At 41.7% G+C, this 27,058-nt stretch overlaps 18 protein-coding genes across 18 annotated transcripts; 11 read left to right on the forward strand and 7 right to left on the reverse strand.

The window, feature by feature from the left end:
- Window positions 1-59: 59 nt before the first annotated feature.
- Window positions 60-362, reverse strand: SAMD00019534_081330 (hypothetical protein; the record flags this gene model as incomplete). Its single annotated transcript, XM_012896593.1, has 1 exon — window positions 60-362. One exon carries the CDS (start codon window positions 360-362, stop codon window positions 60-62), a length of 303 nt encoding a protein of 100 aa, XP_012752047.1.
- Window positions 363-1,337: 975 nt separating this feature from the next.
- SAMD00019534_081340 (hypothetical protein) lies at window positions 1,338-3,308 on the forward strand (the record flags this gene model as incomplete). Its single annotated transcript, XM_012896594.1, has 2 exons — window positions 1,338-1,355; window positions 1,413-3,308. 2 exons carry the CDS (start codon window positions 1,338-1,340, stop codon window positions 3,306-3,308), a joined length of 1,914 nt encoding a protein of 637 aa, XP_012752048.1.
- Window positions 3,309-3,414: 106 nt separating this feature from the next.
- On the forward strand, window positions 3,415-4,537 carry SAMD00019534_081350 (hypothetical protein; the record flags this gene model as incomplete). The annotated part of the gene is made up of 5 exons (XM_012896595.1): window positions 3,415-3,491; window positions 3,573-3,688; window positions 3,842-3,955; window positions 4,039-4,299; window positions 4,479-4,537. 5 exons carry the CDS (start codon window positions 3,415-3,417, stop codon window positions 4,535-4,537), a joined length of 627 nt encoding a protein of 208 aa, XP_012752049.1.
- Window positions 4,538-5,144: 607 nt separating this feature from the next.
- SAMD00019534_081360 (hypothetical protein) lies at window positions 5,145-6,737 on the forward strand (the record flags this gene model as incomplete). The annotated part of the gene is made up of 4 exons (XM_012896596.1): window positions 5,145-5,258; window positions 5,337-5,889; window positions 5,948-6,179; window positions 6,248-6,737. Coding segments are annotated over 4 exons (1,389 nt in total), but the record flags the coding sequence as incomplete, so codon positions are not given.
- A 438-nt stretch (window positions 6,738-7,175) lies between these two features.
- SAMD00019534_081370 (hypothetical protein) lies at window positions 7,176-8,427 on the forward strand (the record flags this gene model as incomplete). The annotated part of the gene is made up of 2 exons (XM_012896597.1): window positions 7,176-7,320; window positions 7,391-8,427. 2 exons carry the CDS (start codon window positions 7,176-7,178, stop codon window positions 8,425-8,427), a joined length of 1,182 nt encoding a protein of 393 aa, XP_012752051.1.
- A 264-nt stretch (window positions 8,428-8,691) lies between these two features.
- SAMD00019534_081380 (hypothetical protein) lies at window positions 8,692-9,552 on the reverse strand (the record flags this gene model as incomplete). The annotated part of the gene is made up of 2 exons (XM_012896598.1): window positions 8,692-9,101; window positions 9,171-9,552. Coding segments are annotated over 2 exons (792 nt in total), but the record flags the coding sequence as incomplete, so codon positions are not given.
- A 1,132-nt stretch (window positions 9,553-10,684) lies between these two features.
- SAMD00019534_081390 (hypothetical protein) lies at window positions 10,685-11,609 on the forward strand (the record flags this gene model as incomplete). Its single annotated transcript, XM_012896599.1, has 3 exons — window positions 10,685-10,940; window positions 11,005-11,228; window positions 11,262-11,609. Coding segments are annotated over 3 exons (828 nt in total), but the record flags the coding sequence as incomplete, so codon positions are not given.
- A 464-nt stretch (window positions 11,610-12,073) lies between these two features.
- SAMD00019534_081400 (hypothetical protein) lies at window positions 12,074-12,475 on the forward strand (the record flags this gene model as incomplete). The annotated part of the gene is made up of 1 exon (XM_012896600.1): window positions 12,074-12,475. The coding sequence occupies one exon, from the start codon at window positions 12,074-12,076 to the stop codon at window positions 12,473-12,475; it is 402 nt and encodes a 133-aa protein (XP_012752054.1).
- Window positions 12,476-12,683: 208 nt separating this feature from the next.
- Window positions 12,684-13,896, reverse strand: SAMD00019534_081410 (hypothetical protein; the record flags this gene model as incomplete). Its single annotated transcript, XM_012896601.1, has 4 exons — window positions 12,684-13,007; window positions 13,075-13,357; window positions 13,483-13,597; window positions 13,659-13,896. 4 exons carry the CDS (start codon window positions 13,894-13,896, stop codon window positions 12,684-12,686), a joined length of 960 nt encoding a protein of 319 aa, XP_012752055.1.
- A 591-nt stretch (window positions 13,897-14,487) lies between these two features.
- Window positions 14,488-15,317, forward strand: SAMD00019534_081420 (hypothetical protein; the record flags this gene model as incomplete). Its single annotated transcript, XM_012896602.1, has 2 exons — window positions 14,488-14,511; window positions 14,742-15,317. 2 exons carry the CDS (start codon window positions 14,488-14,490, stop codon window positions 15,315-15,317), a joined length of 600 nt encoding a protein of 199 aa, XP_012752056.1.
- Window positions 15,318-15,509: 192 nt separating this feature from the next.
- On the reverse strand, window positions 15,510-16,202 carry SAMD00019534_081430 (hypothetical protein; the record flags this gene model as incomplete). Its single annotated transcript, XM_012896603.1, has 1 exon — window positions 15,510-16,202. One exon carries the CDS (start codon window positions 16,200-16,202, stop codon window positions 15,510-15,512), a length of 693 nt encoding a protein of 230 aa, XP_012752057.1.
- Window positions 16,203-16,226: 24 nt separating this feature from the next.
- Window positions 16,227-16,529, forward strand: SAMD00019534_081440 (hypothetical protein; the record flags this gene model as incomplete). The annotated part of the gene is made up of 1 exon (XM_012896604.1): window positions 16,227-16,529. One exon carries the CDS (start codon window positions 16,227-16,229, stop codon window positions 16,527-16,529), a length of 303 nt encoding a protein of 100 aa, XP_012752058.1.
- A 1,111-nt stretch (window positions 16,530-17,640) lies between these two features.
- On the forward strand, window positions 17,641-18,803 carry SAMD00019534_081450 (hypothetical protein; the record flags this gene model as incomplete). Its single annotated transcript, XM_012896605.1, has 2 exons — window positions 17,641-17,825; window positions 17,897-18,803. 2 exons carry the CDS (start codon window positions 17,641-17,643, stop codon window positions 18,801-18,803), a joined length of 1,092 nt encoding a protein of 363 aa, XP_012752059.1.
- Window positions 18,804-19,529: 726 nt separating this feature from the next.
- On the forward strand, window positions 19,530-20,626 carry SAMD00019534_081460 (hypothetical protein; the record flags this gene model as incomplete). Its single annotated transcript, XM_012896606.1, has 2 exons — window positions 19,530-19,718; window positions 19,790-20,626. Coding segments are annotated over 2 exons (1,026 nt in total), but the record flags the coding sequence as incomplete, so codon positions are not given.
- A 151-nt stretch (window positions 20,627-20,777) lies between these two features.
- On the reverse strand, window positions 20,778-21,266 carry SAMD00019534_081470 (hypothetical protein; the record flags this gene model as incomplete). The annotated part of the gene is made up of 3 exons (XM_012896607.1): window positions 20,778-20,845; window positions 20,932-21,046; window positions 21,195-21,266. 3 exons carry the CDS (start codon window positions 21,264-21,266, stop codon window positions 20,778-20,780), a joined length of 255 nt encoding a protein of 84 aa, XP_012752061.1.
- Window positions 21,267-22,055: 789 nt separating this feature from the next.
- Window positions 22,056-24,110, forward strand: SAMD00019534_081480 (hypothetical protein; the record flags this gene model as incomplete). The annotated part of the gene is made up of 5 exons (XM_012896608.1): window positions 22,056-22,396; window positions 22,507-22,592; window positions 22,663-23,322; window positions 23,393-23,799; window positions 23,868-24,110. The coding sequence occupies 5 exons, from the start codon at window positions 22,056-22,058 to the stop codon at window positions 24,108-24,110; spliced, it is 1,737 nt and encodes a 578-aa protein (XP_012752062.1).
- A 52-nt stretch (window positions 24,111-24,162) lies between these two features.
- Window positions 24,163-25,215, reverse strand: SAMD00019534_081490 (hypothetical protein; the record flags this gene model as incomplete). Its single annotated transcript, XM_012896609.1, has 1 exon — window positions 24,163-25,215. A coding segment is annotated over one exon (1,053 nt), but the record flags the coding sequence as incomplete, so codon positions are not given.
- Window positions 25,216-25,563: 348 nt separating this feature from the next.
- Window positions 25,564-27,006, reverse strand: SAMD00019534_081500 (hypothetical protein; the record flags this gene model as incomplete). Its single annotated transcript, XM_012896610.1, has 2 exons — window positions 25,564-26,240; window positions 26,400-27,006. Coding segments are annotated over 2 exons (1,284 nt in total), but the record flags the coding sequence as incomplete, so codon positions are not given.
- Window positions 27,007-27,058: the final 52 nt, after the last annotated feature.

Here is a 27,058-nt window from a genome sequence, read left to right on the forward strand (position 1 = left end):
AAATTATTTGATTGAATGAAGAATGAATGAAAGTGATTGACTGATTGATTGATCAGGGACTAGACCAACAACTGAAGACCCTTTATCTTTGGAAAGAGGAATTTGAAAATGATAGCAATCATTACAACGCTGATGACAATAATGATGACCAACATGGGGATTTCAGGTGGCACGCCATATTGCTCAGTGTCCATTATGATGTTGAAGCTGATCAGTCGATCCTTGTCATTGACTACATGACCAGGTGTGATGCCAGTGTTGAACGCTTCGACCACGACTACCAAACATTGCGGTGTCCATCTCAACTGATCCGCATCCAACTTGTCTGGATAACCATTTGAATCCGTTATAAACTTGAACATCTCAGTATTGAGCAAGTCTCTTCCAGTCCTCGCATGCTGTTCACGTATCTTTATGTTATCCGCATCAACATCTCGCAGTTTATGATGTGGATGGAAACGAATGGCAAAGTCTGCGGGACTCTTAGTTTGATTGATTGATTGAGTGAGTGAGTGAGTGATTGGAATGATTCCAGCGGGTATATGAGTGATCGATGTAGATGTACATACAGTTGATATATGTGATATACGGATTGAGTAGAGAGTGTTTGGTTGCAAGGGAGCGTTCAATCTGTAGAGTAGTGAACGTTGTTCATCAATAGGTCTAGTACGTTGTGATCTGATTGTTGATGTGATTGTAGGATCATCATGTGGTAGTATGACTTGATCATATAGTTCACGATCATTAGGTAGATCAAACAATTGAGTAGTATCATTAATCCGCAGTAAATGATGACATTTGCTTCTCTCTAACTCAATCTCTGTCTCTATAGCTATTGAATCATAAACATATAACAATATAACAATGATAATGATAACTCCTCTCATTGTATTTATATAGATCTAATATATGTTTGATTGAATGTGATTGATTGATTGAGTGTATATATATATACAGTAATATAAGTAATATAAAGTTATAAATAACTTCTGAATGAGTGTCAGTCCCAAAGTCTGTTCATGTGAAGATCATTAATTTCGCGGACCCAAGTATTCATTCATTAATCATTCACAGTCTATTCATCCATTCATTCATGTACTAGTAGTAGTACAGAGAGATAGATATCAAAGGATGATGTATTTGGAAGTGTGTGTGACCTTTCCAAGTCAGTTGCCCATTGAGAGCTCTCAAGCCCATCTGGGCTCTGAACACCACACCCCACCACAGCTCACTGTCCAACAACAATAACAACCAACCTACACCAATGATCATGATTAGGTAAATGTTATCATTCATTCTTATCACATTGATACATCATAGATAGATAGATAGATAGAATGTTACAAGGCTGTAATGTATGTTTGATAACATATTGTCAAGGATTGGTTACTCACTCTTCATCACTCCAACAGTCATTTGTTACCAGGTCGACATGGCTTCATAAGGTGTCTAACTTGACCTTAAGACCATCTTCATCCATATTCACAATGTCTCATCCATTGTTGATGAACTATAATAGTAATAATAGTAGTGGAAACAGAAGTGTTGGTGGCTCACAATCATGGTCTGGTCATCAACAACATAGACATAGTGGCAACATGTTTAACAATAATGCCAGACATGATGAACATAGACCTATATTCCAAAGACCACCACAACATCGACAGCCACTAACATTCAACAACAACAGGAATGAGACACATCAACAACGACAACAAGACAGTGGTGATGGTGGCTTCTCTGATGTCATTGATGGTCGCGGACGAACAAGCAGCAACAACAATGGAAATGATTTTACTGTTATGGCCAAGGTGGATTGGTCACTGGAGACACTGGATCCTATCAACAAGACAACGTACAAGCAATCGGACAAGGTCTCCGCCATGTCAGATGACCAGGTCAAGGGTTTCTTGAGTGAGCACGGCATCTCAGTCTCGGTCAACGCTCAATCACCAACACCAAACCCTGTTCTGGAGTTTGATGACATGGGATTCCCTGTGGCCATCAATCGTTTGTTAAAGGAGAAGTACGACAAGCCCACCCCAATTCAATCGTTGGGCTGGCCCATCGCTATGAATGGACATGACCTCATTGGTGTATCCCAGACTGGCTCGGGCAAGACCATATCATTCGTGTTGCCAGCAATCCAACACTCATTGTCACAGCCTCGTTCACAACACTATAAGGGGCCACAAGTACTGGTCATCGCTCCCACGAGAGAGCTCTCCGTGCAGATCAGTCAAGAGGCTCAGCCCTACTTACGCGCAGCACGAATGAATTCTGCCGTGGTGTATGGCGGTGATTCAAAGCAGTTCCAGATACAGCAGCTTCGACAACGACCTCAAGTGATCATTGGTACGCCTGGCCGTATCATCGACCTCGTGCAAGACGGACATCTCAATCTGAAGCATGTGTCGTACTTTGTCGTGGACGAAGCCGACAGGATGATGGACATGGGCTTTGAGGACCAGGTCCGCGCTATATTTGCCAACACGCGTCCGGACCGCCAGGTGCTCTACTGGACGGCCACGTGGCCGCAGAAGGTCAAGTCGCTAGCTTACGAGTTCCTCACCGACCCGGTCGAGGTGCGCGTTGGAAGTGCCGAGTTGACGGCCAACCCCAACATCAAGCAGATGTTCAAGATCGTCGACACGGACAAGGACAAGCTCAACGCGCTCATTGATACGTTGGAGGGCATCTACAGTGCGAGGCCCGAGTCCAAGGTGTTGATATTCACAATGACCAAGGGTGGCGCAGACAAGCTCTCTGATCACATCAAAAAGATTGGCAACGCACGAATTGAGGCCATACATGGAGACAAGGCACAGAACAGACGAATGGCAATCATCAATGCATTCAAAGAGAACTATATCGATATATTGGTGGCGACGGATGTGGCGTCGCGTGGACTTGATATTAGGACCATCACAGATGTGATCAACTACTCACTTCCCAATCATATTGAGCCGTATATTCATCGAATTGGAAGAACTGCACGTGCTGGCGCAACGGGATACTCACATTCGATTGTTAGCAGGAGTTCACATAGTGATATCAGCATGATCTCGGACATTGTGGAAGTGTTACAACGTGCCAATCAAGAGATACCCGCTGAACTACATGCATTGATTCCACCAAGATGTAATCAGAATCATCACCAACAACAAGGATATCATCGTGGCAGTGGATATGGACATCAAGGAAGACGTTATGGCGGCAACAACAACAACAGCTACCAATACAGACCAGACCAGCGACAGAGAGGTCCGATATCATTCAAATCGTCGTCTTCGTCGTCATCAAATTAGATGAATGGTCGTCAAAAATCTCATAAAGGTCTTGAATCCATCCATTCATTCATTCATTCATTCATTTGTGGACAACAACAGGATAGACAGAGAGATAATAATAATAATGACTACTTCAAAGGATGTACCAAAAGATAACAAGTTATATGGAACCAAGGACTACTGGGAGCAGAGATACCAACAGTATGTCCTGTGACTTGAAGTGTTCAAGGCTCGATCGATCAATCAATCACTCACTCATCACTCAATGAACTAACTAACTAGAGAGGCAACAACTACTTATGATTGGCTAAAGACTTATAAGGACTTAAAGCCATTCTTTGAAACATGTCTAGGCGATAGGAGCGCCTCCATGCTGATGTTGGGCTGTGGCAACAGTTGTATGTTGTTGTCTACTTAGAGTTAACTCTCTCCCATCATATATACGATTAGCTTGTCTCGATGATGAACTTTGTTCATTCATAGATTAGCAAGCCATAGCATTGCCATTGACTTGATATACATTCATTCATTCATTCATTCAATTCAAATAGCCATTAGCGAGGATATGTATGACGATGGATATCACAGCATCACCAATGTAGACTTCTCTGGCAGCGTAATTGAGAATATGGCCAAGAGATGCGTCGACAGAACTGATATGAAGTGTATTGTATCGATCTACCAACCAACCAATCAATCAATGTGCTCACACTTCACTTCCATCATGGCGACGACGACGATAATGTAGGGATGGAGATGGATGTCCGCAAACTGGAATTCCAAGACAATACATTTGACATTGTACTTGACAAGGCTACACTGGACACATTCTTTGTTGACTGTGGCGATGTCTGGAATCCAAAGGAGAGTGTACTGGCCGATGTAAAGGCTGAAGTGGATGAAGCACTGCGGGTACTCAAAGTCGGTGGCAAGTTTGTCATCATATCCTTTGGCCAGCCTCACTTTAGAAAGCAATACATTAAGCGAGAACAATGGGAGGATATCAAAGGTATGTTCATACATTCATTCATTCATTAGTTCATTCATTAGTTCAATCAATCATTCAATCAATCATTCATTCGTTCGTTCATTAATTCATCTAAACGACCATACACAATAACAACAACAACAAACTCCACAATCTCCTCATTAACCTCTAACTTACTGATTGCCCATTTCCTGTTTTAGTCAGCACAATCGGTGACTTCTTTGGCTACTTCATCTACGAGATGACCAAGATTGCTTGATCCCAATGTACCATTTCCCCATTCCCCATTACTATTGTACTTACTTTACTCTCCCTATGCATCTCAACAACAACTTCAACATCCTCAACTTCAACATCCTCAACAGCGGCAGTAACATCAAGTAATAGCCATTCATTTAAACCTTCGAACCCTCCCCTACTACTACCTATCTCTCTCTCTCTCTCTCACTCTCACTCACTACATTACTGTGTGTGATGGTGGTAATGGTCCTTTCGTCGAGTTCAGCCCTAGCCCACCCCATGAAGGCCTCTTCACACACAATCAAATCAAACACACACACTACATAATGCCCAATCAATCACTGTTTAAACAGGGCTACTATACTACATACTACACACGCAAGATAACACCCCCACTACCATTGGCTATGGCCCTGGGCAAGTAAGTAATAATAACACTGCCCAACAATCACAACATTGATTGGTGTTGACAGGCAGGTTGTTTATCAAGTTTAAAGTTGAAGGAAGGTCAACTACCGCACACACTGTTGCCTGGAACATTTATATCATCACCTAAATTAATTATTATCTTCAATTCATTCAAACAACCAATCACACATATCATATCATATACATATAAACAAACGATGTGTCGAACATCATTCATTATAATATTACTGGCTGCACTATTTGGTCTGTGTCATAGCCAATCCTACACTCCAACATGGAGCAGTATTAATTCCAGACCTCTTCCTGAATGGGTATGTACAAATAATACATTTGGAAATATCCGCCAGCCAACTTACGACTTCCATCTTTCCATCAAATCAAACAATCAGTATGATCAATCTAAATTCGGAATCTTCATACAATGGGGAGTATACTCTGTTCCTGCTTATGCCACTCCAATGGTTCCAACAGCTGAATGGTATTGGCATACACTAGAGAACCCCGACTTGGACGATGGCGCCACTCAAGCCTATCATAACAAATCTTATGGACCAGATTTCTCGTATCAATCATTCGCTCCAATGTTCAAAGCTAACCTGTTTGATGTCCAGCTGTGGTCTGAGGTGATCCGCGCCTCTGGTGCTCGCTACGTCGTGCTGACCAGCAAGCATCATGAGGGCTACACCAACTGGCCTTCGGCAGAGTCATGGGGATGGAACAGTGCCGACGTTGGTCCCATGATGGACATTGTCGGAACCATCTCCAAAGAGTTTAAACAATCGGGATTGTACATGGGATTGTACTACTCCCTCTTTGAATGGTACAATCCACTCTACCTCGCCAACAAAGATTCAGGAGTACCACCAACATCCAACTCCTATATCACAGAGGTAATGATGCCTCAGTTGTTGGACATTGTAAACACCTATCAGCCAGATATAAGTATGTTATTTCCAACAAACAAAGGAWTTGACAATTAACTAACTAACAACTTATATAGTATGGAGTGATGGTGATTGGGAGCAGAACTCAACATACTGGGAGAGCACTGATTTCCTAGCATGGCTCTACACCAACAGCTCGGTCAAGGATACTGTAGTCACCAATGATAGATGGGGAGCTGACTGCCGAGGCAAGAATGGTGGATTCTGGACTCCAACAGACCGTTACGATCCACTGAGGTTGGTTGGACACAAGTGGGAGAACTGTTACACCATTGGAACATCATGGGGGTATGTACACATACATCTATCCAACGACCATCGATCACAACACTAACATAACATACACAAACGAATAGTTACAATCAATATGAACCACTTGCAGCATACCAAACAACTACCCAGCTTCTAGAGGCTATGGTCACTACAGTCAGCTGTGGAGGCAACTTCTTGTTGGACGTCGGACCTACCTCTGATGGTATAATCCCACTGATCATGCAGGATAGACTTTTGGACATTGGTGATTGGATGGGTATCAATGGTGAGGCCATCTACAACAGCACTCCATGGAGAGTGCAGAATGATACAGCGGACATTTGGTACACCTACAATGCCGACTCTGATGTCATCTATGCATTCTCCTTTACCTGGCCTGTCGGCGGTCAGCTCCAACTACACTCGCCAATAGGCAACCCGTACTCTACTATTGAGATTCTCGGAGTGAACGCTGTCATCCAATGGTGGGGACCCAATCACAGCATTCCAGGCATGAAGATATTCCTTCCTCCATTGGCACCATCAGAGTACCCTCCTCATGGTGTATATGTATTTGCTCTATACAATGTTCAGTAGGTCTCCTCCAGTATGTCAATCAATCAAACCGGATACCGATCATTCAATCAATCAATGAAGTTCATTTTTGTTTGAATATCCAACCTTGATGGCTTTTCCCATTCGCGAACATCTGAGCACCAGATCTGTTAAAATATCTATGATTAACGTGAATCTTATCTAACTTGGATCTCGAGCATAAGCAATGATCACAACTTACACCCACCTTTCCCCATTTTGATCATGATCACCTCCAACTCCATTTACTCACCCAATCACCCACTTCCAAACCCACTCATCCATCCCCCAAGTGATCAGAGAGCAACAGGCACATGCTTTGCTTGAATGTCTGTCTGTCAGTTACACATTCGGAATAATACATTGTAGTTGTATAATAGTAGTAGTAGTAACTGTTGTTGTATTTGTAATATCAAACAATCAATCAATCATAAAGTGATGCATTGGTCAAAGGCGCCAACGAATGGGATTGACTTTATGGGTGCCAGGTCGCACTCTGCTACAGTAGTTGGACATCGTATATTCGTCTTTGGTGGATCAGACAGAGATGAGAACTTCAATGATCTACTTATATTCGATACAGGTATGTCGACACGGACTGACTACACCTACGCCCGTGACACCATACTCACATCCATCACCACATCATGAAGAGACTCTATATTGGAGTAAACCAGAGACTCATGGACAGAAAGGATCGATACCAACACCTCAAAGAGCACACTCGGCAACATTGGTTGGCACGCGTATATTGGTGTTTGGCGGTGGCGACGGCTCAAACTACTTCAACGACCTATATTCGCTGGATACAAAGACACTGACGTGGAGCAAACCAATCACCAGTGGTCAGTGTCCAGGCCCACGACGCGCACATAGTGCCAATCTAGTTGGATCAAAGTTATGGATATTCGGTGGCGGCAACGGTAACAAGGCTTTGAATGAACTGTATTGCTTGGACACAATGACAATGACCTGGTCGCAGATAACACCCGGTGGCACACCACCAATTGGACGCGGCTACCACATTAGTGAGGTGATTGATGGCAAGATTGCGATAATTGGAGGATCGGATGGTGCCGAGTGCTTCTCGGACTTCCATCTGTACAGCCCCTCCAAGAACACATGGAAGAAGGTGCCGATCAAGGGTCCGACGCCCATGCTGTCACATGCCTCTGTGATCGTTGGTCGCAACATTGTTGTGTTTGGCGGTCACAACGCTTCAGACTACATCAACTCGCTGCAGACTTTCGATCTGGGTCGCCGCAAGTGGGAGGATCGCCAGACCTCGGGTACGGCACCCGAGCCTCGTGGCTACCACTGTTGCTGCTTCGTCAATCATAGAATGTTTGTCATTGGTGGATACGACGGCACGCAGTGCTTCAAAGATGTATATATGCTGGACCTAGGCGAGTTTGCTGCCAACGAGTTGGTTCGCAAGAAGATGACGCTTCAAGGTCTGACGCCGCCAGTGACAACGCCTCCCCCATCACAGGGTCACCCCACGTCGCCACTTGCCTCTTCACAGCCCCTGCCATCATCAATCACCTCGCCACTTTCCAAATCAGCTAGACCTGCAGCGCCGCGTATAGCATCGTTTGGCGTCAAGTCTTCGTCTGCTGCAAACATCACAACATCTGGCGCATCATCATCATCATCACCAGCAAACAAACTGAGTCCAAACCAAGTCTAGATAGACTATATCATCTGATCAACCCTCCTGTAACCATATCCCCTCCTCTATCTTCCTGTATTATGTATAGATAAACAATGTCAACAACAGCAACGACTACAAGGTGTAATCCAACATGCGACACATCGATTGTCTAGGTTGGATATTGTGTTTATTCGCAAGCCATGGAATGAGGTTGTCTTGGACCACGACCATGTGTATCGCTGGCAATAACTGAGTATTGATCGAATGATCGATTGACTGGCTGATGGTGTGTAATCAATGTCCATTGCTTGGTTGTGGACAACCAGGAAGTTTGGCAAACTCATACTTGATGTCGACATAGGGGAAGTTGAGATCAAGTCGATAGTAGTTGCCCTTGTCATCGTAGAAGTACTTCTTGAGATCGAATATGGACATCACCTGCTTGATCACATCAATGAATGATTCTCCCTTGGTGAAGTGGAACACTTCAAAGAACTTGAGTATATCCTCTTTCTCCTCTTTGAAGCTTATCATCACAGGTTTGCTCGAGTAGATATTGATGTAGTCTCTCTTGAATACAGTATCACATTCAAATGTTGAACCAAGACTATAAAGGTATTCGACGCCAGCCACTACAAAGTCATCACAAGTTGATGACTGAAGGTACAAGTTGTCTCCAAAGCTGTCCCATACATCCCAAGTCTGGTAGTCTATTATTTGAACATGATTGATTAGGTCAATGATTGATTGATTGATTGAATCAACGATAAGTAACTTACTAGGGTTGGTGTCATTGTATGATAACATCCATTGACTGAACTTGTTGAATGTTGCACCATTGATTGTTGAAAGATAGGTCAATGATGCACTGGGGAAGATGCTTGGATCCCAATAAGTCAGGTTGACCGATGGGAATGTGCACAGGGTACCCTTGTTACACCAAAGTAACTCCTTGGTACCATTGACTTCGACAATGTTTGGGAATGATCCATTGAGTACCTCATAGTATGCATCATACTCTGCTGTATAGTTCATACCAGTTGTCTGGTCAAAGAATCCCAATGCAGAGTGGAAGCCACCCAATTCTCCAAACAAGTTACCATACATTGCTTCGAATATAGGTGCTTGCATATAGTACACTTTAACAACATTGTCTACATGGTGAAAGAGGAGAGGGAGGGTAAGTAAGTATGTAATGATTTGATTGTTTGATTGATTGAATGATTATTTACCATCTGATACAGGATCGAAACCTGTAGAGATCACAGGGCAATCTTCACGAGGATGTAATTGTTTACAATATAATGGATCATTATTTGGTAATGATGCATTGGACACTGCCAAGTTGATTGTTATAACAATGGCAATGTATAATAATGATGTTGCCCAAAGGCATTTACCCATCATTATATCTATTTAATTAATCTATTTGTCTTTGAATAATAAGAATAATATTAATAATTGGTATTTGTAATAATAATAATTAGTTGTAATAATAATTGTAGTAAATAATAATAAGAATGTAAAGTGATTGAATTGAATGAAGGTCCAATATTGGTTTAATATAGATGTTATTGTTGAGGGAATCAAGGTCCAACATGTCAAGTCTCTGATAACTTCCAAATTAGGACCCTGAACACAAGTCGTTGTCAAAGTTAACAGAAAACATCACTTCTCTCTATCACGTCGTGTTTAAACGGAAGGGGCTGCGTCTCCACACTGGCGAGAGTGGTTGAATGTTCATGTGTGTGGTAACAAGGAAGAGAGAAGTTGAAAGAGGAGTGAACAGAGAACTATTTACATACTCATCATGCTATTACTTGTTATTACACTTATCATTCTTATCTGTGTAAAAGATTAAAATGAAGACCAGTCCACATTAACAAACCAAATAAAATGACCGAGATTCGTTCCTTGAATGCCGCTACCAAAGGTCCTTCGGGACTCAAAATATGACCAACAGATATATACTAAGATACAATTATTATTGAATGTTTGTGTATCAAGGAAGACAATGCTATCACACTTTGTAAAGACTTCAATCTTACATAATACAAAGACAGCGTTTGAATCAGCATCGTCTTCAATCTTGACACGTCATATCAACAGCAGCAACAACAGAAGGCAAAGACATGTGATATTCTTACATGGCCTATTCGGTTCAAATGAGAACTGGAGGATCACTCATAAGCTGTTAAGCAACAAATTGAATGAGACTGATAATAGCAGTCCATTCTCATCTACAGAGGTAACTAGTCCATCCTCACTTGTTAACCGATCACTCTCCGAAACTTACACAACAACGACATACAACCAGTTATACTCTTTGGATATGCGTAACCATGGCAACTCAATGCACTCACCAGAGATGAAGATTGACAATCTTGTCGAAGACCTTTCAATTTTCCTTAGAGAGAATGACATCCTGAAGCGCAAACACAATGATAACTCATCTGTAGTCCTCGTTGGACACTCTGTAGGTGGCAAAGTCGCCATGCTCTACAGTTTAAAACACCAACAAGATGTTGATGGACTGGTCTGTGCAGATGGTATGATGATGATGCACTTTAGGTTATCAATGCTCAGGACTGACATTCCTCCCTCCGGCTCCAGTTGCACCTACCTGTTATGTTGGAGTACACAATCATTCATCAAAGTTCGAAGCGATGCTCAAGGCAGCCTCAATATTCAATGACAATGATGTTACAAGATCAAAGATTGAAGACATCCTCGAGAGCTACGAACTGGACAAAGGAAATCGCCTGTACCTAATGAACAATCTTGTACAAAATACATCCGTCGCTGGCAACAACTTTAGATGGAGAGTTAACCTTCGTGTATGTATGAATGAATGAATGAATGAATGAAAGAATCCATGTCCACCTCTAACCAAATACAAACATCACCAGACACTATACGATCACCAAGACGATATGTTAAGCTTCCCTTCCGATGAACGTATCAAACAACTTTACAATGACATGTCGTCTACGACTCATCTACCTGTATTCAACAAGCCAGTACTGTTTGTAGGTGGCAATGACAGTCATTATCTGCGGCCTCCTCATACATCTAGCATCAACAAGTACTTCCCAAACCACCAGATCACCTTCATACCTGGCGGACACTTTGCTCACGTCCAAAGCTGTAGACAGTTCACTGACAAACTAGTAGATTATCTGAACACCAATGTGGAGCTCCTCAGTCAGTCTCCAGTGGTTTGACGTGACTGCCATTGCCTGGTTGGGCAACATTGACATTGTTGTGAAAGACGATACAGTCACTCTGGATGGTCACCATTTATCGATTTAGTACCCAACAGCAAGTCAAACAATGGAGTACATCCATTCAAAACACAGGCTTGTACGAATCACACGAATATGTACTTTGGCAATTCAACGAACACTCTGCAGAGAGATATTACCTGTTGTGTGTTTTGGTGAACAGCTTGAACTTTGATTACGTGAAATGAATAAATCAGAATAAAATTTAATGTTAATTTAATTAAAAGTGTCACTTCACTCAACCCTCTGGATGTCCATAACTAGAAGGGTTGACAACACATCCATTAAGTGTCAACCCATTCATTCATTCCAACATATATACATATATTAATTAATTAATATAAAACACATATATACTCTTTCATTTTATTACAAATAATATTATAAAATAACAAACAATGTCTGATGCCAAAGTAGAACATAAGGAGGAGCATAAGGAGGAGCACAAGGTCGAGGCCCATAAGGACGAGCATAAGGACAAGGACCATAAGGATAAGAAGGACAAGAAGGATAAGAAGGATAAGGAGGGCAAGGAGCATAAGGATAAGGAGGGAAAGAAGGAGAAGAAGGACAAGGAGCATAAGGACAAGGAGGGTAAAGAGCACAAGGATAAGGAGGGCAAAGAGCACAAGGATAAGGAGCACAAGGAAGGCAAAGAGCACAAGGACAAGGAAGGCAAGGAGCACAAGGACAAGGAAGGAAAGAAGGAGAAGAAGGACAAGGAGCACAAGGACAAGGAGGGAAAGAAGGACAAGGAAGGAAAGAAGGACAAGGAGCACAAGGAGAAGGAGAAGCATTAAGCACTCATTACATCCATCCAACAACATCTCGCCTAGAAACATCATCATTAACATTTGATTGATGTGTCCACAACCTGTTCTGGAGCTGTTCTAGCTGGACCACCCAGTGCAGTACTGACTGATCTATCAATCAATCAATCAATCAAATAAATAGTCATTCAATCCCTTTGTTGTATAATATAACTAAATAACAACTAAACTCTTATGTTCATTCATCTATCAACAATGGTTGATATTCATCATTAGATGCTAACTTGGATCCTAATGGTGGTGATTGTGATGATGGCGATATGTCATCACCGTCCATGTTGACGACTGCGTCATTGATGACCATGTAGTCAGCCTTGGCTCTCTTGTTCTTGAAGTGATAGTATATCAGCAGTACGAGCAACACTGCAATCTGGATGGCCGCACTAACGTATGACAACCAAGTCGACACACTCTCATGCGATACAAATATCAAGAAGTATATCGTCAACAGATTGCCAGGCCATTGAATGAGCAGCATCAATATTGAGAATGTTCCAACAGTCTATACACGGACATAGATGGGGATGGGTTAACGACATTGATCATTACCTCACGTCGCCACAACATACCTTAGCTTTGAATGTCTTGTATATCTGTGGTGACCATTGGATAAATGTGGCGATTGTAGACACCAGTCCCATTGTATAGCCAAAGATGTATGAGGTGTGATCACATGGTCCATCCTTTGCCAACAGGATGAGTGTAGTCAATGCGATGACAAATATGAACAGGATCAAGAGTCCAAAGAATGTCTTGCCCAATTTGAACTCGCGTCTTGATCCAACGACGTCGCCATTGGCATCCTCAATCCTTCTTAAATCCTGTGGAGTGAATATAATATAGAATACAAAGCTGTTTGTTACCAAGTTAGTGATTGAGTAAGTGAGTGTTTGGAATGGTTCCAGTCATTGATTGATTGAGTGATTGATGTAATCATTCCAGAATCCACCAACAACTTTGATCACTTCGCCACATACATTGGAAAAGTGAAGATCCAGAGAACGAACAGCTGGAACATTGATAGGAGTGATGGCGCACACTTGGCGAATCCTACTACACTACATGCATCCACCTGAGGATACTTTAACATGACTGAGTGATGTGTATGATGTATGAGTGGATGATCATTGATTGATCTATCGATCACACTTACATATATTGATTGCAGCAGAGTATTGATTTACATTGCCTAGGAATAGCCAGAGATAGCTTAGACCTGCAGATGAGCGTGACTTGAGTATGTTGTACCATTGTGGCAAGGTTGATGCTACACCTCCCAGAATAAGGACAACTCCTAGCAAGATACCCATGGTATCCATTGGCACCAACAGATCATTCCATCCATCTGGTGTATTGGGTAACGTTCCATTGATACATAATGAGTCTGGCATAATGTATTGCTAAATCCAGAAGAGTCAGCCTGAGCTATGATGTCTCTTGAATTGCTTGATTGATTGATTGATTGATTGTAAGGTACTGTAAGGTAATGACAAAGTAATGAGAGTCTGTTTTGTCTTCACTCAGCATTGCAAGTGAGTGTAAAGATCATCACTTCTTGAAATCCGAACATTTGGAGTGTAAAGATCATACGAATCTTGTACATGTGATCAACCACACACTCGATCCACATTCACACACACTCGTCTTTCGATCACTGACCATTCATTCATTCAATTACAAACAATGTGATATTCTACACAATATACAATGGTATCGAACTTCTTACATAGATCATTCACTACACTTAATAAGACTGTTGCTGGAGTAGTGACGACATCTTATAGCAACAATGCGAGATGGTTGATTAATAAGTCAAAAGAGCTGTTGAAGGCTTCGGGCAATGTTGATGTTGTCCAAAGTGCCAACATAGACACTCGTATCCTAATGGAGGAAGTACTACATTTGAAACCAAATGCAAGGATTGATCCAAATCTTGCACTGACAGATACAGACAAGGCCTCATTCCTCAGGTATGACTCTGAATGATTGATGGTTGTATGTGTGGGGTATGTTGCTGACACTCGTTCCAAGGGTAGATTGATTGAAAGGAGGTTGAACAATGAACCAATAGCATATATAGTTGGATATAAGTACTTCTGGAAACACAAGTTCCAATGCAATCGATCCACACTCATTCCGAGACCAGACAGTGAAACGGTAATCAATCATCCATCATAATGGAAGGGCATGGCGTGACATACTCATACTCACTCAATGACAACAACCATAACATTAGTTGATCGATCACATATTGGACTTGTCAACAAAGAGTTCGATCAAACCAAAGAAAGTGTTGGACCTTGGTACTGGAACAGGATGTTTGTTATTGAGTGTGTTGGAGGAATTCCCCAATGCAGTTGGTGTTGGTGTAGACAAGTCATCAGAGGCATTGGATGTCGCGAGGACCAATGCCAATCAATTGGGATTTGGTCTCAGAACACAATTCATTCAATCAAACTGGTTAAACAACATTGACTCATCAGTACATCGCAACTTTGACCTAATCATTTCCAATCCACCCTATATCGCACCAGCTGACTATCCACATCTCAATCCAACTGTAAACGCTTGGGAACCAGTCACTGCATTGGTGGCCAATAGAGAAGGATTGGAAGAGTATGATGTTATATCAAAGTCAATCATGGAAAAGAAGATACTGGATCGTGATGATGGACTACTCGTGTTTGAGATTGGCAAGGATCAGGAGAATGACATTGTGGACATTGTCCAAGCAAATGGATTCAAACTGGACTCGATGCGCAAGGACTTGGGAGGCATATTCAGGTCATTGGCATTCCGATCACACAACTAAACTAAAGTTTGGGTTATTGTAACAATGATTGATTGCCCAATGCGATGGGTATATTTATTTATAATTTATGATTGATGTTACCAGATCGCTGATGTGTATTGGACAATATAAAATAGGATCCACTCGGACCGTTGGGTACACCCTGAAAGGGTGCGGATACAAGAACAAGAACAAAGGTGGGCATACCAAGGCTTATTGGCAACCCATCTGTCTTGGCAACACCTTGACATCTCCATTCTCCAAGACCACATACTTGTCAGTGTCCTTCATGATCTTGTTGGCAAACAGTTGCTCGATTGACTCTCTGACCTTGGCGTGCTGCACGTTGATGATCCTCTGTTTGATGTCATTCAAGGGAATGATGTCGCCAGCCTGGTACTGCTTGACGATGGCGTTGATCTCCTTTCTCCAGGCCAGGTTCTTGATCTTGATCTTCTCCATCTTCCTCTCGACCTTGGCCTCCATCTTCTGGATGTGAGCGTCCTTCTTGTGGAGATGGGCCTCCAAGTGCGACCTCTTCCTCTCGAGACCGGCGATCTTTCTGTCGAAGCAAGCCTGCTTCCTCTCCAACTTGGCCTCATACTTCTGCTCCAGATGTGGGAACTTGTTGTCGAGACACGATTGCTTCTTGGCAAGCTTCATCCTCATCTTCTCGATCTTGGCGTCCATCTTCTCGACCATCCTCTGGATCTTGAGCTCCCTTTTCTCGATCTTCTGGGCCAGCTTGGACTCGTGACAGTGGTCCTCAGACTTGTTATGGTGACTCTGGCAACGATCATATGGACTGCCCTCAACGTATCCTGGGTGCTTGCTCTCCATCTTGGCGATCTTCTTCATGATCTTGTCTTGGACACGTTGGTTGAAGCATCCAATACCACCCTGCATTGGGCCTTGACCTTGCATTGATGGATGGCCGTGACCATGTGGGCCATGATGTCCATGATGTCCATGATGACCATGATGAGCACCGTGATGACCGTGATGACCGTGATGGCCGTGATGGCCGTGATGTCCAAAGCGACCATGTGGACCATGACCATGTGGACCGTGACCATGTGGACCGTGACCATGAGGACCAAAGTGTTGACCAGGGTGCATGGGTGGAGCTGGTTGGTAGTAATACTGTTGCTGTGGATGCTGACCATGGGCACAGGGTGCGGCATTACCAGGAGCTGCAGAACAAACTGGATAAATTGGAGCAACAGATGGTGATGATGGGTTGGTTTGTTGAGATGATTGTTGAGAAATATTCATATTGCTTAATGGTTGAACAAGGGAGTTTGCATTATTATTGTTATTATTATAATTGTCATAGTTGTTGTTGGCATCATAATCAAGATCTGATTCGTAAGTCATTTTTTTATTATTGGTTGATGGTTATTATTATTATAATTATTATATTTAAATATTGATTGGATTGATATAGTGTGATTAATTGATAGAGAATGGTAGTTATAAATATGTATTGTCCTTGGTATTGATAAAATTGATACAATTGATTGATAAAAGTGATTTGGAATCACTTGGTGTATAAATACATTTGGGTTATGTTCCCGTGTTGACAAGAACAAGACGGTCCGACTCGCAATCAATGTTGAGTATGTGGATCACCAAAACTACCACACACTTGTCCCTTGAGAATAAGGAACAACGCCTACTCCTACATGCATTTGCCAAAATAATAAATGGGTTTTGTTATGTATCTCACTCATTCCATCTCATTCATGTTATTTTATCAATCGGTGATGATCGTATACACATAACAAACAATATCATTCCTCTTCTTCCTCCTTGTACCAATCTTCCCAAGCCTAGGATTATCGATTCACTCTCCTACACTTGTCTTAACAGGATATATTCGATAGAAACAACAACAACAGCAGGTTGACATAATCATGATGAGTTAGATTCATTCAAAGCCAATGGTCAAATGAGGAAGTTCATTGTTTACTTTACTTACTTACTTAAACAAGGGTGGACACTGTAATATGGCCGTTCCCAAAATGACAGTAGGCGCAGCACTACATACTTTTTAAGTTGTACACAACTAACATTCATTATTAGTAACTTACTATCTCTAACTGAATTTTATTATTGTCCTCTCTTCGTAGGGGTTGGTGTGTGGTTGTGTTTAGCTATGAGTCGCCCGAAATGGTGTTGATCTTGGAATGATTTGATTCGAAACAACCAGTGACTGAGTAAGCGAAGGAATAAGAAACAACTCAAAACATCTTATTTATTCATACTTTCATTCATTCACTCATAACTACAACTACTACTTCATTAATTATATTTATATTTATATTTGTACATAATATATACAATGCAATCAACTGAAGAAGATAAACAATCACACTTGTCATTCGCAAGTACACCATCATCCAATTCATCAGTGTCTGATGAATCAGGTGATGTTGAGGTCACAAGCCCACCACCAAAGACAATGACCAAGTTTCACAATGGAAGATATATCAATCCATACCGTCCAGAGGGTGTCCCCTATCTAGAGTATGTGTTATCACTTCACTCCACTCACATCAATCAATCATTCTACCTCACTCAATCAATCACTCAATTAGTTTCATTAAATGGAACCTTTCAAGAAAGTCAGTAAAGCCATTAACAGAACATGAGAAGAAGGTTGATCACCCTGTGTTGAAGGTCGACTTGGGACATCTGGCGACGCCAGTACAGGACAGCTCATTGCGAATGACATGGATCGGTCATTCAACATTCTATGTACAGTTTGCAGGTGTCAACTTCTTGACTGATCCTGTATGGGCAGAGCGTGCCTCTCCCGTCTCCTTTGCAGGTCCAAAGAGGTTGCGTCCTGTACCCTGTTCACTGGACGACCTGCCACAACTCGACTTTATCATTCTCAGTCACGACCACTTTGATCATCTATGCATCGACACTGCAAAGAAGATTGGCAATCGAGCCAAGTGGTACATACCTGTGGGCAGGAAGCCTTGGTTCAACGCGATTGGTATCACCAATCTCGAGGAGCTTGAATGGTGGCAGGAGGCCGACTTTAATGGCCGCATCAAGGTGGTCTGTGTGCCATGCAGCCATCACAGTCAGCGATCACCAATCGACAGGAACGTCAGTCTTTGGTGCTCTTGGATCGTCGTGGACAAGACCACACAGAAGAAATACTATCACAGTGGCGACACAGCATATTGCTCGGCATTCAAAGAGATTGGACATCACTACGGTCCCATCGACCTGAGTTGCATTGCGATCGGAGCATACGAACCAAGATTCTTTATCAAGAACTTCCATATCAATCCCGAGGAATCAGTGATGGTACACAAGGATATCAAATCAATACGCAGTGTTGGCATGCATTGGGGTACATTCATTCTCACTGACGAACCAATAATGGAACCACCAAAGTTATTAAGAGAGGAAGCGACCAAAGCCAACCTGACGGAGGACGAGTTCACCGTCATGAAGATTGGTGAGACCAAGACTTACAATCTGTAGCAGTAAATCGATCATTAATAATTGTTAAATATATATTTATCACATGGGTTGCTGCGGAAGTACTCAACAATCTTGCTGAGTTCGGCAGAGGTGAAGACTCGACCTTCAATTGTCAAACCTCGTAGTGCACTGCTGTCATTGATCGGGCCGTACCTTGCAAAGAACTCACCTGCTCCCAATGTCAATAGAGGGTACTGCAAGGGTTGTCGATCCTTCACCCCTGACGAGCTTGACAAGATTGTCGAGTTCTTCTGCAGCAAGCCATGTGATAAATATGCAAAAATCAAGGTCCATTTCCTACACTGCTGAAGAGGATACTTTAATGGTCTGCGCTTGACGTCAGCGTCGCGGAGGAGAAAAAAAAAAAAAAAGATTAATAGGTTATTGGCTCCACGGAGAATCGAACTCCGGACCTCAGGTTTACAAGACCTGCGCACTGCCATCTGTGCTATAGAGCCGTCAAAAATTCCGAATGATTTTCCTCATAATTTATGCCGTATTTTTGGGATTTTCTAATGTTTAAAATGTATATTTCCATAATAATATATATCCAGACTTTGGATGAATAAAGTAGTAAATCAACTTATTCCATTTACATTTGGATCATATCTTTTCCTGTAAACTACCTTTACCAATACCAATGATTAAAAGTTGGCGCCAAGATTCAGATTCAAATTATTGTTCATTTATAACTTACCTTCATACATACTCCATAAATATATATAAATAATTAGATTGGAAATGATGTCTACAACTACAACAATAGCAGCAACATCTGCTGAGAAGGATTCACTGTTACCATGGGTAGAGAAGTATAGACCCAAAGAAATCAAAGACATTGTTGGAAATGAAGAGACTGTCTCTCGTCTACAAAGTATATCAAAGGATGGCAATCTACCAAATATCATTATATCCGTATGATCAAACATTCATATATATACTTGATTGATCATTCATACTCATACTCAATCAATCTACTTCTACAGGGTCCACCAGGTACAGGTAAAACAACTAGTATACTATGTCTTGCACAAGCATTGCTGGGACCAAACTATAGAGATGCTGTATATGAGTTGAATGCATCGGATGATCGTACGTTGGATGTTGTACGTGACAAGATCAAGTCGTTTGCACAAAAGAAGGTGACACTGCCACCTGGACGACACAAGATCATCATTCTAGACGAGGCGGACAGTATGACATCGGGCGCACAACAAGCACTGCGTCGTATCATGGAGATATACTCGTCGACCACACGTTTCGCACTGGCGTGCAATCAGTCGACCAAGATCATCGAGCCCATCCAATCGAGATGTGCCGTGCTGCGATACACACGTCTCTCTGACTCGCAGATCCTCAAGCGTCTGCTCGAGGTGATTGCGGCCGAGGGCGTGCCACACACCAACGACGGCCTCGAGTCGATCATCTTCTCGGCCGAAGGTGATATGCGTCAGGCGCTCAACAACCTCCAGTCAACATTCACAGGCTTTGAGCTGGTCAATGCCGAAAACGTCTTCAAGGTGTGCGACCAACCGCACCCAGTCATTGTACAGAACACGCTGCTCAAGTGTGCCGAGGGCAACTTCAAGGAAGCCTACGACTTTACCAAGGCCCTGTACGCCAAGGGCTACAGTCCAATCGATATCATCACCACATTCTTCAAGGTGGCCAAGAGTTTGTCGCTGCCCGAGTACCAGAAGCTCGAGTTCCTCAAAGAGATTGGTAACACCAACATGCGAGTGTCTGCCGGTGTTAACTCACTACTGCAGCTCTCTGGTCTGCTTGCCAGACTCTGTAGTATCTCTTTGTCTATTAAGAAATAAAGTCAACTACCCTGAGACCAACATTCATTCGAGTCTATAGTCTCATTCAGTCTCGCTGTCTATAACTTCAAACACCTGTTATAGGTGTCTGTTGCTGTTTTATTGTGGAGGTAGGTGATGCTAACGTGTCTGACAAGATGAAAGAACCAAGTTACTGTACAACAACAAACACCTTGTTGTTTGCAATGGACACTACGTAGGTTTGATCCGAGTATATAACTGTATGAATGATTGAATGATTGAGTAAATGAACATGAGTGAATGAACTAATGAATGAGATTGCCCAACACTGTGATCAAACATACGTGACAATCTCTTGAAGTCCTGCTTGTTTGAAGATGTGATGATATTGATATCTTGCAGCATTGATAGGATGGTCTTGGCAAACTCCTTCTTCTCTGATTGCAATACACCAGCGCTCTATAAAGTATTTGTACAATGTGATGTCAGTCGCATGTTCATAACCTGTCAAACATGGCCAGTAGTCATCAATCAATCTGTCTGTCCATTTGTATGAATGAATGAATGACACTGCCTGTCAGTCCTGTCTACCTGTTTATCAACATACAGAGAGTATATTGGCTTCGAAATCCAAGGTCATTGAACCCTTAAAGTCCTTCAAGATATCTGATTCGCTCATTCTATATTATATATATATGTATAAGTAATAATGTATTTATGTTTATGAATAACTTTGATGAATCAATTGTGTGTTTGAAGACGATTCACAAGAGCATTCCAAACACCTTTTTTCTATTTTTTCAAAGATCTGCTCCTCACTTCTTGCCCTTTCATCTCCTTTAGCTCCTTATTCAATGTTCATGTTAATTGACCTTGTGACTTATTTGTTATATAAAATTATATTATTACGATATTTACTTTATCCTTATTCAGTTCGGTTCTGTTGTTGATGTGATATTTTGAGTCGACTAGATAATTTCGGTAAACGTGCGCACTTGATGGACCTACACCCCCTTTGACCACGTGTTTGGGGACGTGTCCCTTCGAACCATCAACGAATCAAACAAAGTCATCGACTACTTCTATTCGTTCATACATACGGGACTACTAGGAGCCGGTGATTGGGGAGGGAGGCTTGTGTAGGCAGCCAGTCTCTTCACTCATTACAAGTCAAGGTGTGTTGTGGCTTACTTAGTTACTACCCTCACCACTATCCCCAAACAACACTATCAACACTTCACCACCCCACCCTTCTATCTTTGCTTTATGCAACAACAACAACAACACTCTGCTCACTCACTATCTATCCTGCAAGCAAACAAACAAACAAGGTCGATAAACACATACATCGTCATTCTTTGTTTGTTATTACAGACTGAACATGTGATCTAATCATTTGGTATCATTATCTATTATATCTATATATATATATACATTTATTATCATTAATAATAAATACATACATATAATGGTCGAATCAAATAATAATAATAATGATGTTCCACCAACACCAGATATTCAACAACAACATGATCACGATGTTGATCATGATGAAAGGAAATATCATAATCAGAATAGTATAGAGAGTATAGAGTTGGATATATTATCATCATCACCAAATAAGAATAACGATCATGAATGCAACGACGAAGAATACCAAGACGACTTGGATATAGGTGCAGACGAAATCGAATCAACAACATATTATCATCCAGATGGAAAGAAGAAATCATCATCTCGCTATTGCCAACTTATTAAACCAAGTGACAAAGAGTCTGAGACCGACCAAACCGTGCTGATACCAAATGAGTATGTCTAGTCTCATCTGGATTTCCGACGCGACCCCACAGCACGGTCGACCATTCATTCGGCTCGGACCATCACCATTCCTAATAAGGCAACTCCTCCACATCAACTAGGAACAAAGGCTTTAGTATCAAGAAACTATTCAGCTTCCTTGGACCGGCAGTCTTTGTTTCAATTGGGTACATGGACCCAGGCAACTGTACGTGTATCATTCCAAAGATGGCGCCAATCCAACTCATATTCTGACACAATCAATCAATCTCAAACAGGGGCGACAGACTTGGAGGGAGGTAGTAGATTTGGATACCAACTGGTATGGGTATTGCTTATGAGTAATATTATGGCCATGTTGTTACAGATACTTTCGTTTAAGATTGCGTTGGTCACGAAGAAGGACTTGGCTCAGATGTGTGGATCAGAATTCCCAAAGGCTATCAAGTATGTGTTGTGGGTCATCATTGAGATTGCAATCACATCGACAGACTTGGCCGAGGTCATTGGTACGGCCGTAGCACTGCAGATTCTGTTTGGAATACCATTGATTGCTGGAGTCCTCATCACTGCCCTGGACACACTGCTCTTCCTACTCATTCAGCGATGGGGCATTCGCAAGCTCGAGTTCATCGTACTCGGACTACTCACAATCATTGCCTTTTGCTTCATTGTCGAGTTGTTCATGAGCAAGCCCAACGCAAAGGACGTGTTTAAAGGATTCATCCCAACGCTGTCCAAGGACAGTATCATGCCTGCCATCGGTATCATTGGTGCGACGATCATGCCACACAATCTATTCCTACACAGTGGCGTTGTCAAGTCTCGCAAGATTGGCAAAGACAATGCATCAGTCAGGCAAGCATTCAAATATAACATTATCGATACAGTGGTTGCCCTCAACACTGCATTCTTTGTCAATGCATCGATCATCATTTGTAAGTTACCCAGTCAAGTCATCTTCCACCACTTGGATTGACACCCATCCCTCCCTCCATCCAATCATAGTGGCTGGTGCCGTCTTTTATGAGAATGGCGTGGAGGTATCAGATCTGAGCGATGCTTATAAGCTGTTGGAGAATATTATGAACTCAAAGGTGGCATCTATAATGTTTGGTGTTGGATTGCTATGTGCTGGACAGGCTTCAACCATCACCGGTACAATGGCAGGACAGATTGTAATGGAGGGATTCATACAGATTAAGCTACCCCCTTGGGTACGGCGACTTGTCACTCGATTGTTGGCCATCATCCCAGCAGTCATTGTCATTCTTGCAATGGGTCCTAGTCAAGTGTACAACCTATTGATCATCTCCCAAGTCATCCTATCAATTGCCCTACCCTTCGCAATCGTTCCACTTATCAAGTTCACCTCTGATCGAGAGATCATGGGTGAGTTTGTCAACAGGATATGGGTAAGTTAAACGCCAATCACTCATTCAATAATATGACATGGACTAACACTTTCCTTTCATTCTTAAAGATAACCGTTGCAGCAATCATAATTGCATTGATATTGATTGGATTGAACATGATGGCTATTGTTCAGTTGATTCAAGAACTGATCGAGACGGGTTTGGTTGCAGCCATCCTCACGTATATATTTATTGTGCCACTGGTTGTGGCGTTTGTACTGCTACTGGTATGGGTCATCTTTTACAAGCAGACTCCAACCATTATCAAGTTCATCAAATGTAGGGTCCTTGGGGGTGTTGGAACTTATTAGTAATAAAGGATGACACTCTTGAATGTACTTTGGAGACCATTTGTCGAAAGGCTATTGTCTTTGGCTTCAATGATTCATCGTCAAGGTCTGGTGATGTTGGAATGTGATCAAATAGTGTTGGTCCACTCTTGTGAGTGTGCCTCAGAGTAAAGAGTACTTGTGCCGGTTGTCTTGGCAGGCGGTCCATCAATCGGAACTTGAACACTGTTTCCTTGTAGTATGAATTGCCGTCCACGTATAGGTGTATAGTTTGAACACCTGGAAACTTGTGATGGAAGTAACTGTAGAGCTCCATGAATCGGATGTATGATGTGAACAATCGAATGTTTGTTGTGATCTCCAATATCTTGAGACCCTGAGTAGGTTGGATTGGATCGAAATTCCTTGGTTCAACGTATGGTCTTTGAACTATTAGATGTTCAATACTATGAGGCTTGCAAGTGAGGTAGCATAGTTGTGTAACATTGTGAATGTTTAATCTTTGAAGATTGGCTGGGAATGATACCATGTCGACATTGGCCAATTGTTTGAAATGCTCACCAATAGTCAACTCTGTGAGAGACATTGGCAACACATCTGGTGATAATGGTTGATTGTAGCCCTGACCAAGAACCAATGAGGTGATTGATGATGGTAGTATTCCAGGGTTGATCGGTTTGAGGTAATATATACCCAAAGACAACTGGGTCAAAGTGGAGGGTAGTGTATTCTTTTTGAAAGTATGGTCATATAGATTACCAAATGTAAGCGATTTGAGTGAAGGTGGAAGTACCCTTGGCTCCAAGGGTTGATCAAAGTGATCTCCAAATGATAGACTTGTGAGTGATGATGGTAAACATCCATGGTCTATTGGTTGATTGAATGATGTTCCAAATAGAATTGATTTTAATGTATCTGGTAGGAGTCCAGGTGTAATGTACTCATTGATCAATCCACCAAAGATAAGTGATTTTGTGTTGGAGGGTATTGAGTGGCTGTTGAACATCAATGTGTTCTCCACGATGTAGGTGTCGTTGGACTTTGGGTCATTACCAGAGTTGATGATGAAAGGATTTCTTTGGGTCATATTTATAACTTGGCATATTGGTTGATAAGGTTGACAATAACAATACTTCTCAGACATTCGCTTATAGGATTGTGGAGTACGATTATAGTTGAATCTTGATTTACTCTTTACTAGTTTCAAGTATCTCTTTGAAGTGCATTTGAAACAAAATGTATCAATCTCATCAATCATTGAGAGAATATTACAAACTATTATATCAGGCAATAAATCCATTTGTATTTGAAAGTATATATATATTGTATTATTATTACATGTATGATGAAAATAAATGATTGATTCATTCTTCTAGATTGATCACTAATTTCAAAGGTTAGCCTACCCTGGTATGAAATTCAATGAAAATGATGACAGGAATTCTTAATCAGATGATCACAAATGATGTTGGAACATTGAGATTGTTAAGAATGGAATGTGGGGTATCTTGACATGTCGTTGACCATCAACAGATGATGATGAATCGATAATACATCTTCCAAATAAAAAGGTACCTAATATTTGATTGTAGACCATATATGTATCTTCCTCTATCATCCTAACATATAGTACCAATGATCGATAGAAGCCATAGCAACGTATTACATTGTTTGGGATTGTTGGATAGATTGGCTGTAGTTTGTAGCCTCTAAGATCATGTGGAACGTTCAATGTTAAAGTCTTTAAATTGATCAATGATTCAATCTTCTCAAGCTTAGTGATTCCCAAACAATTTAGACTTAGCTCAGTTACTGATTGGGGTATGACACCATCACATAGTCTTGCTTGGAAGTTAGAACCAAGATTCAATCTTGTAATGGACGATGGAAGGATACCTGGCACCATATCATCTTGATTGAACCATTCACCAAAGTGAAGACTTTGCACTGATTCAGGTATTGATCCAACTTCCAAAGTACAATGGAATGAGCCTTCCAAATAGAGATTGTTCACTGATGACGGTATATCTCCTGGTTTCAATTCTTGGTTGAAATCATAGAGTATCAAAGTTATAATATGTTGTGGAATCATTCCAGGTGACAATGGTTGACCAAGGTTAAATAGTGTAAGATGTGTGAGAGAGCGAGGGAATGTTCGGTTCGCGTTGAGTCTTAGGAGAGTTTGATCATCGATGCGAGATAGAGACAATCTTGTCAGATTCGGTAAAGAGCCAATGTCGTTGAGATGATCAAGTCCAAAATCTAATCCAAGTGAGAGATTCTTGATTGATAAAGGGAATAGATTGGTACCATCAATGTCAAATAATGGTTGATCGAAATAATCGCTCATCGTTAGGGATTGGACTGATTCGGGGATGGAGCCCTTGTTCAATTGATTGAATCTATATTCAAGTGATAGATTTTTTACAGATGTTGGTATCTGTCCACTGACAAGGTCTTGTCCAAAGAAACTTCCAAAGGAGAGGGTTGTAACACTTGTTGGTATGACACCTAGAGGGTCCAATGGTTGATTAAAGAATGATCCAAATGATAAGGATGTGACTGAGTCAGGAATAGAACCAATCATCAATGGTTGATTGAAACTATCACCAATTGTCAATGTTGTTACACTTGATGGTAATACACCTGGTGTCAATGATTGATTGAATCTGTTACCAAATGTCAATGATCTGATTGAACTTGGTATCCAACCACCTTGTAACATCTGATTAAAGTCACTACCAAAAGTCAGAGATGTAACAGAGGATGGAATGAATCCTTCATACAATGGTTGATTGTATGAACCAAGGTTGATCTCTGTAATCGATGATGGTACAGGTAGTATAAACGACTTGGGTGGTATCGGTTCGTCATAGCCATCATCATCAAATATCAACTTCTTGATTGTACTTGGTAGTTGTACTGTACTTGATTGAATGGCATCTTGGGATATTTCAAGTACTTCTGTC

This window comes from Acytostelium subglobosum, assembly GCF_000787575.1.
Source record: "Acytostelium subglobosum LB1 DNA, scaffold: scaffold17, whole genome shotgun sequence".
Classification (NCBI taxonomy): Eukaryota; Evosea; class Eumycetozoa; order Acytosteliales; family Acytosteliaceae; genus Acytostelium; species Acytostelium subglobosum.